This window comes from Vicugna pacos, chromosome 10 (genome assembly GCF_048564905.1).
Source record: "Vicugna pacos chromosome 10, VicPac4, whole genome shotgun sequence".
In the NCBI taxonomy this organism is placed as follows: domain Eukaryota; kingdom Metazoa; phylum Chordata; class Mammalia; order Artiodactyla; family Camelidae; genus Vicugna; species Vicugna pacos.
This window is the reverse complement of record NC_132996.1, coordinates 14,567,391-14,586,240: the sequence shown is the minus strand read 5'-3', so window position 1 is coordinate 14,586,240 and position 18,850 is coordinate 14,567,391. Positions and strand designations below refer to the sequence as shown.

The following is an 18,850-nucleotide window of genomic DNA, read 5'->3' as shown; positions in this document are numbered from 1 at the left end:
AAATAGACTCATGGACAGAGAATACAGACTTGTGGTTACGGGGGGGGCGGGGTAGAGGGTGGGAAGGGATAGACTGGGATTTCAAAATTGTAGAACAGATAAACAAGATTACACTGTATAGCACAGGGAAATATACACAAAATGTTATGATAAATCACAGAGAAAAAAATGTAACAATGAGTGTGTATATGTCCATGAATGACTAAAAAATTGTGCTGAACACTGGAATTTGACACAACACTGTAAAATGATTATGAATCAATAAAAAATGTAAAAAAAAAAAAAGAAAAAAGTAAAAAGAGTAAAAACAAAAGGCTAACACAAAATTAAGGAAATGTTGAGATCAGTATATTAGCAGCAAATGTCTATGAATATCAAAAAGACTTCAGAACGTAAATATTTTTAAGCAGGATCTCTAAAGAGAGAAAAAAATGATGCCTGTGAAGGTGAAAATAAGATGTCTACCTAGAGGAGTACATTTGCATCTTTGGATATTTTAAAATAAAGCATTATTAAATAAATATTATATTCACTTTTCCTTGGGAGTTTAGGAGTCATAATGAATGGGTGAAGGAAGCACGTGGTCAGGGCTAGGGAGAGAACTGCATGAAACCAAAGTTCTCGAAATCTCACATAGGTGTCCAGACAAGGTGTAAGCATGTCAGATGTTTCACTGTCGTTAGGAGACATAACATGTAGAGAATTAACCAGCAAATAGCTTTCCTTTTGGACATCAGAGTTGTTCTTCAGTTCAGTCATTCGTTTATTGACTCATTGGAAGTGTATTTATCAAATAGTTTTTTGTACCAGGAATTATGGGTACAAGTATGTGTCAAATAAAGTCCCTGAGCTCAAAAAAGATCACAGTAGTGGGAAGCTATACAAGTGAACACAGTTAAAATACAGTATGATAGATGCTATAATCGAGAGAAATAGGAGCTATCCCACTGGGTTTGGCGTTCTTCTACAGTCCTTATATGAAAAGTCATCGACAATTTTTCCTCAATAATCAAACAAGGAAGTACAGTGTGATCTAATGCTTATCAAAGCAAACATGGGCCAGTTTTTTGGTTTTTTTTTTTTTTTGGTGGGGGAGAAGTTAATCACCATCACTAAAGCTTAGTTTCTTCAGCTGTAAAAGGGAAATGATAATGAAAATGATATCAAAATAAAATCTAGCCTGGCTTGTATAACCACTTATTAGAGATTCCAAATTCTTTTGGGTGAAATCCTCATAATTAAATGAAATAATTCCTGTAAAGCATATAGTAAGTGCCTATCATGCAGAATGTGTTCATATTAGTCATTTATTACTCATAAAAGATATGTCTTTCCCACTAAACTGTAAGCTTCACGAGGGGAGAAGGAATTCCTTCTATAAGATCTGACAAATATTCATTTGTTCTCTGATTTCTTCAAATGCAACCCATTTCACCATAAAGGATATTAATTAAATTGTTAGGCAGTCCTAATATTGTTCAAAAAGCTCTTCTTATATTTTAGAAGTTTAATTTACCTCATTTATAGTCACATCTGATCTTCAGAACATCTTTATTAACAGAGGGTACTTAATAATGGTATTAGATGGTCCTATTTTTACAAGTGAGAAGATATATTCAAGCAAATTGAGTATGTGACTCTCTAGGGTACACATCTGAGACAGGACCAGATCCTAAGCTAAACTCCAAGTCCTCTGACTCCAAGCCCAGTGGTTCTCCAAAGACAAGCAAAGCTCTTAGCAAATTTAGCCCATGCTCAGTACAGTGGTTTAGAGTAAGGCAGACACTGGATTATGTCTTAGCTCAGTGACTTGCGGGGATTTACTTCATCTCTTTAAATTTCAGTTTTCTAACATGTAAAACGCCAAGGGTGATAACATCAACCACGAAGCACCAGTGATGATTAAATGAGTTATTGTACATAAAGTGCCTCATTTAGAATAAGTGCTCAGTAAGTATTACTCATCTGCCATCCCTGGTTAGATCTGACCGTAGGAACATCAGGAGACATTTAATAAATATAGGACATCGTTAGAAAGAGATTAAGAAATTTCCTCCTCTCCTGATTGAGGTCGTCGAGTAGCTGTCATGGCTCATTGCTGACATTTTAACTTTCCCACGTCTCTTCATTTAGCTCAGAAATTCTTTATTCAAAGTACCCAAGACTCTCTACGATCTAGCCCTGTCTCTCCTTAATCTCTCTCTGTCCTCTCCCTTTGCAAAAGGAAACTACCAGTCCTTGACTACCCTTCTGGCTCCCAGACTCAAAGTTTCTTCTCATCTCCCGTGGTCCAGAATCTGCTGGTACTTCATGGTTCTGTTATATACAGTGCTTCCGTAAAGCACTCCTACCTACAGTCCACGCATGCAGTCTCCCTCACGGATTATAAGAACATTGATGTTTTTATAAAGTATGTGGTCATTGTCCCCCTTTAGATACCATGTTGTAATTTTTTAAGAATTTATAATAGGGGTAGAATTATGTATGACTGATTCTTCGGGTTAATTCAACAAAGACTGATTTCATACCTACAATGTGAGAGTCCCAAGTGCAGCTGGAATATGAAAACAGACACATTGGTTCTGCTGCCAGCATTAGTCTGGCCCACTATCTAATCAATGCCAGGCTTTCCTCTGAGAAGGGCAGGGGGCGCGGCTAGAACAGGGTAGGTTCACTCATTACCCCTTTCTGCTGTTTTCCCATGATCTAACTGTGTAATTTCTGGTCAGTGATTCCAGGTTTTAAATAATTTGTAAGTGTTCAGTTTCTACACAACTTTGTCATCTGCTGAGAATTTAAAAATCACATTCTCTATTCAGCTGTTAATGCTGGGATCCATATTTAGTTTTATAAGCTTTTCCCTGTTTTTAGTTTTGTTTTGGATTTTTGGCTCATGGATTTTATTTCTGGTTGTTGATAAAAAAATGTAAGAGTGGAATGTTAAATTTCAGTTTAGTTCTATAATGTCAACAATTTAAAAATTTAAAAATGGATTGGTTAAAAATGCTTCATATTTGAAAAAGCTGGGAACCACTATCTTAGAAAGAAAGAAAGGAAGAAAGAAAGGAAGAAAGAAAGAAAAAACAAGTTCTGCCTTCAGCAAGTGCCCATATTATTTCTTTAAAAATGGTTATGTTATGTAAAGAAGGGGATAATTCCCTAATAGTTTTTCTTTTTTTGGTGGGGTGTGGGGTGGGTCTATTGCTGAAACTTTTTACAAACTTTTTATTGCTGAAACTTTACAAATTAAAGTATAATTTACAATGTTGTGCTAGTTTCTGGTGTATAGCATAGTGATTCAGTTATATATATATATATATATTGTTTTTCATTATAGGTTATTACAAAAGATTCAATATAGTTCCCTGGGCTAAATAGTAGGACCTTGTTTACCTATTTTATATATAGTAGCTTGTACCTAATAGTTTATCATATCATATAATATCAATGGTCTTCCCTGGTAGAAAGCACAGTGGAAAGCCACACTGAGCCCCATCTCCTCTCTGACTAGCCCCAAACAGCGCCAGAACCGGACACTCCCGTTTTTCACTTGACTTTACTCATTACAGGGCTATAAAATATCTACTAGGATTTCAGATCTGAAAAAAGTTATTGAGACATAATTTAGTCTAGCCTACCAACTGGCTTAGGGTATGTGCTTTCCTAGACAGATAAGAGGAACATTCTGTTGGGTTAAGTGAGAAACTTTTCTTTGTGTGAATCAGATTGTGGTCCGCTAAGGGAAAAAGAACTTCTTGCTCCGCCCCCACCCCCTTCTTCCCTTCCTTTCTTCCTCCTTCTCCGTTCATTCCTGAGTAAGGGCTGGAGAGCTGCAGGCTGCAGAGTTTCTAAGCGCCTCTCCAAAGGGGCGGGGCTTTCTTCCGGCCGCGGACGCCGCCTCCCGGCGCCGGGACTGGGCCGGAGTGAAGAAGCGAAACTTTCTGGGCGGAGAAAGCGGAGCCCGGGGCCGGGAGTGGACTGGGGCGTGCTCAACCGATAAGCGCGGGCCCCAGCGGGAGGGAGCCTTTGCCCCGCGCCCGCGAGGCCGCAGTGGGGCCGCCGCCGACGCACGGTCCCTGCGGGCTCCGCCGACCGCGCGCCGGGATGTGGAATCCCCTGCACGAAACCAGCGCCACCTCGGTCGCCTGGCGCCGGCCGCGCTGGCTGTGCGCCGGGGCGCTGCTGCTGGCGGCCGGCCTCTTCGTCCTCGGCTTCGTCTTCGGTAGGGGGACCCTCGCCACGCACGGCCCGGAGCCGACCCCGCGGCTCCGCGGTTCGCGGGACTCCCGGGCGGGCTGCCGGCGGGAGGGGGGGTCGCGCCGCTGGGCTCCCGGGGTCAGCGATGACTGGGTCGGGGGAACAGGTGGGGACGAGCGCCCCGAGGTAGGTGGGAGTTGCTGGGGGCAGTGCACGGCTGGTTTCTGGACACGCTCCTGGAGGGCAGTCACCCAGGGTAAGGAGTAGGACGGAGAGACCCTGAAACTGCACTCCAGAAAGTTCCACCTGCTGGAGCCCTGCGGAAATTGGTTACGCTTCAGGAGAAGCGGCCGATCTCTGGGGCGTTTGCCAGGTGGTCCAGGGAGTTTTGCAGGAAACGACCCTTACCTGTTTGGGGTCTGTGGTCTTGCGCTTCTGCCTGGAGCTGCTTCTTATGTACAGCAGGTAGGACTCAGGGCACTGCTGCATGAGAGACCTTTTCGCTCGCTTTGTCTTCTTGGGAGTACATGCATAATAGAGGGACATTGTAACTGGCTGACACTGTTGTCAGTGCTCGGAACAGGTCTTTACCAGCAGTTCTTTCGCGTTTTCCCCGTGTACTGATTTGCAGACTCAACCCAACTCTGCAAGGTAACCAGAGGGGCACCACAGACAAGCTGAGACTTTTAAATTCGAGTTTTGACTCTGCAACTTCTTCGTGGCCTTGAACAAGTTACCGAGTCTCTTAGCCTCAGTTTGTCTATCTTTATGATAAGAAGAGTATTTGTAACTTTTTGTACATGAAATAGCTAAAGCTCCCGGCACAGTCTTGCGGTATTGGCCCTTTTCTTTATTCTTTTCTGATGAGGAGATGCTTCTAGTTGAACATTAATGTGCCGGACTAGCCTAAGGTATTGCCAGATAGTTTGCCCCTACTCCCAATTCTGGGTCCGCTTTCTAGAGTTTAGAAGGCCAGGGCATAGACCAGCTAGGCTGGCACAGAGTCAGTCTCTTTTTGCTTGCTGCGTGACCTTGGGGTCATTTAAAGACTTTTGAGCCACACTTCTCTCACAACTAACGTGTGGATGTTAGGGTTGTTGTGGGACTTAAATGAGGAAAGTGCTCTCAGTAAGGACACACTTCAACCTGAGTTAATTTTCTCAACTGCAAACACAGAAACAGACTTGGCAAGACTGGTATGGGGATTAACATCTTCTGCGTCTCTTACAGGCATTCTGTTCTCCCCAGTATTGCCCTCAGTACCATCCTTGCATCAGTGTTCAATGGTTTACACAGAATCAGTTCTTTATTAATGTTAGTTAATTTTTTCCTAGGATTCTGTGCTCACCCCCCCCCCACAGGCCTCCCTCCCTCTTTATCCTGTTCATTTTTCAGATCTCAATTCAAGCATTTCATCCTCACTGTGCCCTTCCCTGATCCTGCAGGGAAATCCATTTCCCTTTGTTTTCCATACTGGTGGACCTATATTTCTGCCAACCATTTATTTCAATAGGCATGTATATATGCATGTGTGTATGTCTATATGTGATGAATAACTGGGAAACTCCTTGAAAGCTGGCTGGGTGATTTTGGTAACCATTTTATGCCCAAATCATTTCTCTAAATAAACCCTGCAATGAAGCCAACTGTAAGGGCTAATGGCTTTATGTGACCTGGCCGCCCAGTGCCTCCAGCCTTCTGTGGGCACTGCCGTCTTGCAGAGATGCTGGGTGAACTGTAGTTCGCACTGTAGCTTTCTTAAGTTGAACTTCTCAAACCTACTTCAGCTGAAACACAAAATCTCAGAACATTTTGTTTTAGTTTCAGAACCAGAACAAATTACAAGTCTGTATTGCCTTCAACTCTTCGAAATAATGTATATACTTGAAATATACTCATAATTAATTCATCACATTTACTAAATGCTTATTCTGGATCAGCAGAGGATTAGTCACTAGGGATAGAAGCTTTAAGGAGAAAGAAGGTGGTCTCTTTGCCTTCATTTTCCCCATTAGTTGAACCCTATTTAATGTTAGTGCTAATTTCATAAAATATTTCTTATCTAAGAACAATACTTACTGAAATAGGATTAAAAATATGTTACTATTGATTTGTAATTAAAAGTCTGTCTGCATGACCTTTTTTTTCCGGTGGAAGAAGGCAAGAGAAATTAAACTTCAGAACATCTCAGTTCATGCCAGAGGTCACTGATAATTCATGTTTTACATGTGATAAATATAGTAATAAGGAAAAATACAACCTGTGTATAAGCTCATATCTCATTCCTATGTTTGTATTTTACAGGATGGTTTATAAAACCCTCCAATGAAGCTACTAACATTACTCCACAGCGTAATGCGAAGAAAGCATTCTTGGATGAGTTGAAAGCAGAGAACATCAAGAAGTTCTTATAGTGAGCATCTACTTGAAAGTTTATACGGACAATTTGTTGGAAATTTTTGTTATTCTGTTTGGAAGTTTTGATCTAATATTTTCATAAACTGGAACTTTAGAAGTTTTATTTGTTGATGATCTTGTATCATATTTCATCTGGAGAGGATTATACCTTCTTCAGCTGAACTTCATCATGATAGATGTTTTAAAGCAAAAGTCAGGAAACTTTATGTAAAGGTCCACCTTTTATAGGCCAGCCAGGTTTTGGCACAACTACTCAGATCAGCTATTATGGCACCAAAGAAGCTATAGAAAATACATAAATGAGTTAAATGTGGCAGTTTTGACAAAACTTTATTTATTGGCACTGAAATTTAAATTTCATATAAATGGTATGTCATAAAAGATTAATCTTCTTGATTTTTTTCACCTATTTGAAATGTGATAACCATTCCTAGCTTGTGGGCTGTACCAAAAGAGGAAGTGAGCTGGATTTGGTCAGTGAAACATAATTTGCTGACTCCTGTTTTAGAGGAAGACGGTATATTTTAGTCAAAAGAATAAATTAGGACTTTGAAGTCAGACATACATAACGTTAAACTCCATCTTTGCCCATTGATAATTGAAGTAACTTTCAGTGAATACTCAACCTTCCTGAGCTCCCATTTCCACATCTGTGAAATGGGGATGATGATATTCGTGTGATGAGCATGAAATTAGAGAACATATATGTGACCTTGTGTAAAAACCAGCTCCCTGTTTCCTGAAACAGCTGTCTCTGGTGTAGAGCAAAAGAGGTAAATGAATAAATTTGAAAAGTATTTGCAAAGCAACAAAAAAGAAAACACTTTTACTGAATGCTTGATTAGAATACAAACTTTTTCAAAGCAAAATGCTTGAAGTCCCTGATAATGATGAAAAGATTTCTTAGTAAATACAAGCTATAATTTTATATAAAAGACAGTCAAGTAAATATATATATGCATAGATGTACAAACATATATGTCTACTTAATTATGATAGAATTAAAACTATGAATAAAATTTCCTAGGGCACCTAGCGAGTCTATGGGAGGGCCATTTCAAATGAGAGACCCGGGAGCTTCAGTTTTGTGGAAAGCCCTCTGCCTCTTGCACATGCTTTACTGTAATTATGTGTAATAGCTATACTGAAGGTCGTCTATTGAGATACATTCTTCAGTCCTAGACAGAGCTGCTATCTCTGCTTCCTTCCTCCTTTCCTAACCTGGAGTAACCAGCAAAGAAGAAAAAATGAATGCCTTCTTTTATTTCATTCTCTGGACCCTTGAGCAGGACCAGAGCAGTCAGCTTCTTGCTTGTCTCTGTGGCCTTGACTAAGCTCCTCTGTTTAGAGCTCTAGGGTTTTCACCATTAACACACAAAAGAGAGAGATTAACAGAACCTCCAGTCACCCCTCCGAGGACTACAGAATCTCCAGAAGGCTCCCAAACGCTCCAGATTCTCAATTCGCTATTTATCAGAGTGCTTTCGATCTAATTACACCCTTAGGTCAGGGGTTACTAAAGCCTCAGATCCTCGATCTTGTTCCCCTTTGCAACCTTTGCTTTACAACTAAAGATTTTTCCACTGCTTCTGCCTCTCAGTAGCGGCTGGGAGGACTAAGTAGGGGCTACCTTTACAGTCTCCCTTGGGGTGCAGGGGTACCCTGTTTTCCCTTTTATTTTGTTAACACCTGGTTAAATTCTCAAATCCGTTCACTGTTTTCTCTGTCTTTGAAAGCTTTGTGGGGGTGGGGGAAGTGTATAGCTCAAGTGGTAGAGCACATGCTTAGCATGAATGAGGTCCTGGGTTCAATCCCCAGTACCTCCTCTAAAAATAAATAAATAAGCAAACTTAATTACCTCCCCCCCAAAAAAGAACAGAAAATTAATAAATAAATAAAGGAGCTTTCCTCCCCCACCCCGTTCTGAAAAACAAAGTTATTTTAGAATTTTATTAATCTGCATTTGAATACCAGTTCCACCTTTCACCAGCTGTCTTTAAGTCATCTAACTCCTCTTAGCACTGTTCATCATTTGTAAACCAGATGCAGTGTATCAAAACAGGAATATCAATAGCGCCCTTTATTAACTGAGATAATGTGATGTATAATACTTGGAACATATTTAAACTTTTCTAACCAGACAGAGTTACATGAAACTATTTTTTAATACATGTCATTGGCTATTTTGGATAATTTGTAAGTTATTCTTTGTATTAAAAAAAACCTTGCTATTCTAATAGAATCAACAGATTGCTTGTGGCACACTTCTCAATCGACTTAAACAAAAAAAATATGAACTGCTGTTTATTAGTTATCTAATGGAGCCTTAAATCTTTGTGAATTAGTGAGGTAGTAATATTCTTTCCATGTACCAATGAAAGTTAAGACATGGCCAGGATTATACAACAGGTTAGTGGCAAAACCTGTAGTACACTACTTACAGGATTTTGTGCCAATTGATTTATTTATCCTTGGAAACGGATCTTTTTTCTTGTTTGTCATTTTCAGGGTCAACTTTGCTCCAAATGGGTAGGTTCTAATCCTAATCGTAGCACACTTATATCCTAGTTGGTAATGACAAAACTTTAACCAGGAATTTCATTCGTAACCTTACCTAACCAAGCTTGGGTCTGCTAGCCTGCCATGCAGCAAATCTGTAGACACTGGGTTGAAATGAAGGAGTAGAGACAGCATTTATTGCAGGGCGCCAGACAAGGAGAACAGACAGCTCATGCTGGAAGACCAGAAATCCCTGATGGCTTTCAGAGTGGGGTTTTTAAAGGCAACATTTGGGGGGAGGGTAGCAGGACTTTCTTCTGATTGATTGGCGATGAGGTAGCAGGGTGATGTTTCCAAAATCTGAATCGTCAGCCTTCTGGTTCCAACTAGTCTGGGGCCTGTGTGCTTGTAGTCAACATGTAGTCACCAACCTCCACCTGGGTGGGTGGGGGGGGTCTTAGTTTCTGCAGAACAGCTCAACAATATGCATCAGATTGTGATACTGCTTAAGCCATCATTACTTTTCTTGCTTGACTGCGTTTCCTTTGTTTCCACATTCTCTCACCTCCCTAGTTAGTAACTTCGAGTCTGCTCTTCAGCACTCGGGGAAAGCCTAGGAGACTAAAACCTTTTTCTACAAACAAGAAGCGGGGGACACTGAGAGGCTTTTGTACCCAGGAGGGCCCCGCAGGGTCCTGCTTAGTTGCAGTCCCCCTTATTCTTCGATGCTCATTAATCCTGAGGGGAACAGAGATGGGACAAGAAAGGGAATAAAGCTTTGGATAGAGAAGATAATCATAAACTTGGCAGAGGAACTCGGTTTTAGGGAGACTCGGTTTCAATAATAACAAAGTCTGAAAATGATCTGTGTGTGTGTGCGTGTGTAGGTTTAAGTCTCCCATAACGAGTCTACTTTCATCTAAGAGCAGAGGAATAGCTATCATGTCAGGAAACATGCATAATCTACATCTCCTTTAGTTATGTCACAGTTAGGATTTGTGTAATATGGAAGAAAAGAGCAACCTGTTGGCTGTTTTCTGTTGCCTTTGTGGGTATCCATTGATGAAGGGGCACATAGACTCCTGAGCTGCCTCTTAACGTTGTGTTCTCTTCATTACTTTCCTTTGCAAATATACGTTAGAAATCCTATGTGAGGTGTTAAGCCCCTAAAATTTTACTGAATGAGGATTTTTAAATACTACTTTCGTAAATACAATTTAAATGATTTTGATATAATTATAAAATCAATCATAGGAATCTCGCCCCCCACCCCCACCTTTTAAAAGATACACAGTAGAATCAAAGATTAGAAATAGGGATCATCATCATGTTGTCTATTAGTTTTTTTTTTCAATCATCACAAGGATGGAAGTGTGTTGACTTCAGAAAACCCTACATATTTAGAACCAGAAATTCATGAAGTTCAAGAAGTCCCTGAGCTAGAAAGAAAGAAATGTCTTTTCGTGATACATGATGCTTTTTCAAATGAGATTTTTTTTTTCCTTGAAGGGATTTAAGTTGAAAATATCAATGAACTGAATCTTCAGGGAAACAGCAAATTTCCAAGACAGAGAAATATAAGGCAAATAAACAATAGCACCACTATGTAGGCATATTAAATGAGAAATTAGTCTATTCGTGAAAATATCTGTGGTAGCTAAAACTTTGGCCACAGTCTATTTGTTAAAGACATTGCTGGTTGGACTGTTTCTCGTCATTGACTTTAAGCGTATGATTTTGCATGGTGAATAGAGTAAAAGAGATTCAGTTTGAGCTTGTGTAAATATGATCAGATTACTCCTTAATAAAGACACTTTATAAATGGTTGCTAATCTAAAGTTCTCTCACTTGGCTGTAACTTTCAGTATTTAAAAATAAATGTAATTATCAGTAGTTCTTGGCATGTAAGAGCTTGATCTTTGAATGAAAATATTGTTTATCTTCCAATTATATTTCACAAGGTGAAGTAAACAGATGATTCCATGAAAGTTCCAAGATGCCAGGGTCTTAAGGAAAGAATGTGACACTGTCCTCATCTATTATATGAGGATACATCTACAGTATTGCACATAACAATTATCTACAAAGATCAGTGTATCTTGAATGAGTACAAATTAGAGCATGAAAATTTCAAAACACACATGAAAGTCTATTTGATGCAATAATAGTACCACTTTGCTTTTTTGATGTGTCACATTTCAAGGTATGTTTTCATATAAATCTGCTTTATTTGGTGGTTGATTTGGGATAAAGGCTGACTAAACAATTTTTAACCACTTTGAATTTTTGTTTGACAGTAATTTTACACGGATACCACATTTAGCTGGAACAGAACAAAACTTTCAGCTTGCCAAGCAAATTCAATCTCAGTGGAAAGAATTTGGCCTGGATTCTGTTGAGCTATCCCATTATGATGTCCTGTTGTCCTATCCAAATAAGACTTATCCCAACTACATCTCAATAATTGATGAAGATGGAAATGAGGTAAAAAGAAAGAAGAAAGAACCCCCACCCCAAATCTGCTCTTCTCGAATACCTTCTGTGAAGGAACGCCCTACACCATCTCCACATATTGATAGAAATCAGTATTGAAACTTGTGAATGGTGTCTTTAATAATCTTACTTCCAGCTTCAACTCTTATGATGCTTGAATTTAATGTGATGATTGAAGGATTCTGAGAAGTTAATGCTTGATGACAGTTACTATTTTCTATTTAGTGTTGCGCATTAATATATATTAGTAAACTTCCAAGCAACTCAATTAGATACTTTTTTGATAGGTTCAGATTATAAAGACCATACATAGATTTGAGGGTGCTAGGAAATCCAGAGATGGGCTGTTTGAGCCAGCAGGTTTGTATTGGTACTTAATGATTATATCTCATGTGATCATACGTCCGGCTGTGTGCCCAGATGTGGGCATTTGGAGAGGAGAGGGTTTCGAGAGAAATTCTATGGAATGATATCTACTCCAAAGAATTTACAATCTTCTTTTCAAGTGAGGGCACATACTTGGGAAACAAGGTAATATGAGTAATTGAGCTATTCCTTATCACAATATAGATTCAATATGCAAGCTTATGAAATATAATTCACATATTCATCCCTTTTTAGCATACGTTAGTTTAGAGCTCCCATATCTAAAATAGCCCCTTTTACTCTAGATAGCTTCCTTCAGTCCTTTTGTTAATTGGGCCTTCTAAATTGCGTATAGCTTCAGATATGTCTGGTTTGATTAGTCAACTGAAAATATCATGTGATTTAAGTATATATAAAATTTTAATCACCTCCTCTTATTGACTAATGAATCAGCCTCTTCTTGACGATTAATATGCTGTTTTGCAGTCAGTGATATAATCTCATGCTAAATTTCCTAATAAGAGTTGAAACTTTCCATATTAACTATTTTATTTATTTTTATTTAGGGTGGTAATTAGGTTTATTTATTTACTTATTTTTTTAATGAAGGTACTAGGGATTAAACCCGGGACCTTGAGCATGCTAAACACACACTCTACCTCTGAGCTGTACCCTCCCCTCATATTAACTATTTTAAATTATAGTAGTTAACACTGTTTAACTTATAAAAGTATTTCAAAATTTTAAAAATATTTTAAGGTTAGGTGTGGGTAATACCAATATACATTCTGTGGTCCCATAATCTTTTAAATAAGTGGTGGCATATCTATATAATTATCTACTAAAGGATCTTTAAAAGTATATTTAGGGAAATTATTTAGTGGCATAATAAAATATTGGGTAGTATAAAAAAATGTACTTAAACCAAATTCGATCTATCAAATTTGACAGTTGTGTACACTGAGGAAAAGAGTAACTTGCATTTCTCTTCTTGTTTTCTTCCTCTTCACCTCCCGGTTTTGACTGTACCGTTGCTTTTATTCCATTTCATTATCTGTTTTTTACTATTACAAGCATTTATGAAATTTCTAAAGCCTGTCACTTAATATAAACGTATCATGTAGCGGTTTCATTTTGGAGATTTTCCTGAATCGTGTTAGCTGCCAAAAGCTTAGTCATTGTTTTGACTGTTACATCATTAATTCATTTTAATTTTTACCCAAGTTCTACCTGCACACAAAGAGTCACCTAGTTCTCCAAAGGGCCTTGCTGCTTCCCTATTTCCCGCTTCCCTGAGGCAATCACCATTCAACCCTGAGTTGATTCTTTTGATATTCATCTCTTTTTTTTTTTAAATAATGTGCTCGTATTGCTTATGTTTCAGATCTAGGCATTATTTTCTGACATCGTGACCGTGCAGCTCTGTTCTCTTCCCTGTGCCCCAGCTACAAACACTCTCTTACCCTCACCCGCCTCCCAGTGTAGCGTAATTACTGTGACTAACCATTCACAGCCGAGCTGTGTTGTAAATTGCAAACTCCCTTATCTGGGCCGGCTCTAGACTTTGTCTTTTAATCCTTATGCTCCTCTCATGGGACCCCAGGCTTTGATAGTTACAACTAAGGCAAAAGCAGACTTCAGTGCTACCTTTCAGGATTCTTGCTTTCATATCATTTTTTTTTTCTGAGTATTGCCTTACATTCTTTTTCCAATTCAGTGACACACTTAAAAAGATTATGTTATATTTGATTCAATGTTTTTAGTTCTTTTCAGTGTGAATATTTAGATACTGTCCAGTATAGTTTCCCCAAAATGAAATATTTTGTCGAAGTGAATTTAATACTTAATTTGCTCATAAGTAATTGTCTCAGCATGGCTGTAGGTGACTAAGAACACTGCATCATGTTGCTTTCTATTTAAGGATTCAGGTTTTCCTTCTAAATCAAAAACTGGTGCTTATAGGTCCTCTAAGGGTCTGTAGTTTATTCATCTCATGAAATCCTCACAGCTTCTAGCACAGTGCTGGCTCTTTGATATGTATTCTCAAGATACCAAAGGACGGATTAACCCTCTGCTGACAAAAGAGATAATACACTTGTTTTCTTGTTTGATGGGAGTAATCAAACTTGACCCGCTTTGCTTCTAATGATTATATCTCATTTCTCTAGATTTTCAAGACATCATTGTTTGAGCCACCTCCTCCGGGATATGAAAATGTTTCAGATGTTGTGCCACCTTTTAATGCCTACTCCCCACAAGGAATGACAGAGGTAAACATGCAATACAATACAATAAAATAACACACAGATCCCCCTCCTATGGGCGGGTCATAATGAAGGGGGTATGAAGGAGGTTTTAGATATAATTCAAATTAATCTTTTTCACGTTTAAGAAATAGAATTTCTTAGTAATAGAAAAGAATATAGATTATTTTGTTCATAGTGTTTTTTCATAGTGTTTTTTCAAGATAAAATGTATTACACTGAGATGCAGAAATCCAAAATGTACATTTATTGACTTTGACAAATGCACATACCTGTGTAATCCAAACCCCATCAACACAAAGAATATTACCATCACTTCAGAAACTCCACGCACCCCCCCAAGGCGATCATTCTCCTGATCTTTTTGCCACCATCAATTGGTTTTGCCTATACTAGAAATTCATATAAATGGGATTGTATAGCATATAATCACGTGTCTAGTATCCTTCAGTAAGAAGGGTCTTCTTCCCTTCTTATTTACAGTGGTGTTTCTGTGTAGCCAGAATATACAGAAAATACTAATACCTCTTTATTTTAAAAATAGCATTAGAATTACCAGATTAAATACATACAGACAAGTGATATATAGTAGCAGAAAATGCAACAGAGATATAATTTAAAATAGCCATAAAATATAAAATACATTGTAAAAATTATTAAATTAAATGGGTATGAACTAGTTGAAGAACACTGAAATTTACAAAGCAGCGAAAATACTATGTATAAAGAAAAAGATCATGTTTCTGGATGGGAACACAGAATGTTATAAGGAGAAAATTACACCCGCATTAGTTGGTGGGTTTACCATATCATCAGTTAAAATCCCCTAATTAATTTTTGTACTTTGTTCTTCTTTTTAATTTTTGTTTTATTTTTCTTTCCAGTTTTATTGAAATATAATTGACATACAGCACTGTATAAATTTAAGGGATAAAACAAAATGATTTGACTCATAGACATCATGGCATGATTACCACAGTAAGTGTAGTGAACATCCATCATCTTGTATAGATACAGAAAGAAGCAGAAAAAATTTTTTTTTCCTTGTGATGAAAACTTTAAGGATTTACTCTCTCAGCAACTTTCCTATATAATATACAGCAGAGTTCATTATATTTATGTTGTGCATAAATTATGTGTTAAATCCCTAGTACTTATTTATCTGATAATTGTAAGTTTGTGCCTTTTGACTACCTTTACCTAATTAATTACCTCTCCCCTCTACCCCTACCTCTGGTAACACAAACCTGATCTCTTTCTATGAGTCTGTTTTTGAGGTATAATTGACCTGCAATACTGTATTAGTTCCTGTTACACAACATGGTGATTCAGTATTTCTGTATATTTCAAACTGATCACCATGGTAAATGTAGTTATGATTTGCCACCATACAAAGATACTGCATAGTTATTGACTATATTCCCCAGACTGTACATTTTATACCTGTGACTCATTTATTTTGTTACTGGAAGTTTGTGCCCCTTAGTCTCCCTCACCTATTTCTCTCCCCCACCCACGTCCCTCCCCTCTGGCAACAGTTTATTTGTTCTATGTATCTATGACTTTATTTCTATTTTGGTGTGTTTACACATTTGTTTTGTTTTTTAGATGCCACATATAAGTCAAATCATCAGGTATTTGTCTTTCTCTGTCTGGCTTATTTCGCTTAGCCTAATGCCCAGTAGGTCCGTCCATGTTGCTGCAGGTGGCAAGATTTCATTCTTTTTCATGGCTGAGTAATATTCCAATCTTCCACATCTTTATCCATTCATCTATTGATGGGAACTTAGGTTGCTGCCATATCTTAGCTATTATAAATAATTCTTCAATGAACATAGGGTGCATATATCTTTTTGAATTGGTGTTTTGTTTACTTTGGGTAAATACACCAGGAGTGGAATTGCTGGATCGCATGGTAGTTCTATTTTTAATATTTTGAGGAACCTCCATACTGTTTTCCATAGAGGCTGCACCAAGTTACCCACCAACAGTGGAAGAATGTCTGTTCAGGTCCTCTACCCAGTTTCTAATAGGTTGTTTGCTTTTTTGATGTTGAGTTGTATGTGTTCGTTGTATATTTGGGATATTTACCCCTTATCAGATTTATCATTTGCAAATATCTTCTCCCATTCAGTCAGCAGCCTTATAGTTCTGTTGATAGTTTCCTTTGCTGTGCATAAGCCTTTTAGTTTACTGTAGTCCCACTTGTTTATCTTTGCTTTTGTTTCCCTTGCCTGAGGAGACATATCCGAAATAATGTTGCTAAAACTGACGTCAAAGAATGTACTGCCTACATTTTCTCCTAGAAGTCATATGGTTTCAAGTCTTATGTTTAAGTCTTTAATCCATTTTGAATTTATGTTTCTATATGATGTGAGAAAGTATAGTTTGATTCTTTTGCATGGAGCTGTCCAGTTTTGATAGAATTATTCTACTCATAAAAGAGTCATAGAGATTATTAACTCATTTCTTTTAAGCAGATTTAAACTTTTCCAGATTAACGGGTGGCTAGAAGGTGCATGTGATTCTCCATGGAATTGTTGTTTGTATTCAATATTAAATTAATTTGCTGGCTGGTGTGTTTCACTGGATTACCAGTAACTCAAGCGGTGGAGTATTAATTTTTTTAAATTATTTATGTCTGTATGTGTGCTTGAGTTGTTTCACTATAACGTAATCTTCTGGAGTGTGACATACTGGACTTTGCTTTAGATTATTTGAAATTAGCGATTTGACAGTGCCCATGAAATACACCGAAACTAGTGGTTCTCACACTTCAGCATGTGTTGCAATGATCAGAGGGCCTATAAAACAGATTCTGGTTCCTTCCCCCCGAGTGTTAAGAGGTCTTGAATGAAGCCTGAGAATTTGTTTCCAACAAGGTCCTAGGTGGCCTTGATTCTGTGGATTGAAGAAACATGCTGTGAGAACCAATCCTGGCTCTCCTAACATGAGCAAGAAGATGGAAGCTTGGAAGTAATGGAAAATTCTAGGCTCACAGTGCAAGATTGTATTTGTTCCCAGTTGGAGAACAATGGTGCAGTGTAAATGTTACAAGAAGGTCATTGTCTGATAACAAAGGGTTTTTTTTCCCTAACTAGCAGTGACAACTTGCATTTGTGAAGTGCCAAGAGGGCCCTTCTGTCACACTTGTTTTCATTTTCTAAGTTTACTGTCATTTTCAAACTAATGTTTTCTCCAGTTCCTTCTCATAATTTGTTATGTGAGGAGTATAGATTTGTCAAAAGATAGCCACAATTTACAGATATTTAAAGTAGCTCGTCTCCCTAAAGTGGGTGATAGTAAACAGAAATGCATTTCAAGTGAAACGTTTACACAAAAATAAAATTCACTGAAACCAAATTGGTTCATGACTGTGTGTTCACAGTTGGCATTAAAAGTGAGCCCCAGAGAAGACCAACAATTACAAATCAGACGCACAGTGCTGTCATCCACAGTGCATTAATGTTGCATTGGTCTTAGGAAGAAAAATAAGAGCTAAAAGTAAGCAAAGATTCAAATGTCACCTTCTCAATAGACTTTCTCCTTTTTTGAAAATTGCACCCAATTGAGTACTAGTTCCCTGTTTGCCTACTGTGTTTCAACTTTTTAAAAATTTTTCTGCAGAACTTATCACCTTTTAATATACAATCAATTTACTTAGTTATTAATTTTATTGTTTATAGTATCTCTCTGCTCTCCAGACTAATGTAAGTTTCTTCAGGACAGAGATTTGCTGTATCCCTAATTCTCAACATGATGTGTCTTCAACAGGCTTGTCAAATGCATCCTAGAATCAGCTTGGAAACAACCTTATTTCAATATGTTATAAAGTTTATTGTGCGCATGTCAGGAGACACGTGGTCGAAAAGAAAAACAATAAACAAAATAAAATTCAAACTAGAGTGTGTGAAGACTTTTCAAAGGCAGACGTAGGATCATTTTAAAGAAATCAGTTGCATCATCAATTTCTCAGTGTACTCCGTCATGGAATTGAGAACTAGCCTGTGGTGAGGTCCTGCTGGCACTCAGTCCCCACCTCCCTATTTACAGTTACTTTTCTCTTATTTTATGAGTAAGAGACATCACTCATCCATCCTAAGACAATAGGAAGCATATCTCTGAGTTGTAAAAAAACAATCTCTGGAACTCCAAACAAAGAGATGATGGTGAAAGATTCTAATAGCTGGGTAACAAAGATTTGGCAAGTCAAATGGTTTGCAGTTGAACAAAATTAAGGATGAGCCTAGTTGAATTTCCAGCTGATATCATTAGAATGAACTTGGATAACAGATCAGTGTGAGGTTTAAGGTGCATAACTTAGAAAGAGTTTAAATAATTTAGTGAAAATTCCATAACAAAATTTCTTTCATTCCCATCCCAAGGTTTCTCAGAACTTATGTCTAAAAATAAGAAATGTGAATAAAATTGATCCTAGGTCTGAACTTATTCTGGAAATAATTTATTCATCCATAGATCCATAAGCTAATATTTTTCATACCTCATAGCACTAAAAGTTGTATTTCAAGTAAAGTGTTCTGCTTAGGTATTATTTATAAAGGTTTGTAATGATGTTGTTAGACTCGCTTTGATGCTATTAATAATAACAGTAA

The 18,850-nt window shown here is 37.9% G+C and overlaps 1 protein-coding gene across 2 annotated transcripts in view; it reads left to right on the top strand.

Annotated features, from left to right (window-relative positions):
- Positions 1 to 3,927: 3,927 nt before the first annotated feature.
- The window catches only part of LOC102545019 (Putative N-acetylated-alpha-linked acidic dipeptidase), a 50,834-nt gene continuing 35,911 nt past the window's right edge, over positions 3,928 to 18,850 (top strand). Inside the window, exons 1-4 of one of the 2 annotated variants that reach the window (XM_072969027.1) lie at positions 3,928 to 4,222; positions 6,502 to 6,610; positions 11,412 to 11,598; positions 14,142 to 14,243. In XM_072969027.1, coding sequence (XP_072825128.1) covers positions 4,105 to 4,222; positions 6,502 to 6,610; positions 11,412 to 11,598; positions 14,142 to 14,243 — 516 coding nt within the window. In that variant the 5' untranslated portion in view covers positions 3,928 to 4,104. The remainder of the gene's footprint in view (positions 4,223 to 6,501; positions 6,611 to 11,411; positions 11,599 to 14,141; positions 14,244 to 18,850) is intronic. The other variant, XR_012076454.1, reaches the window with a different exon arrangement.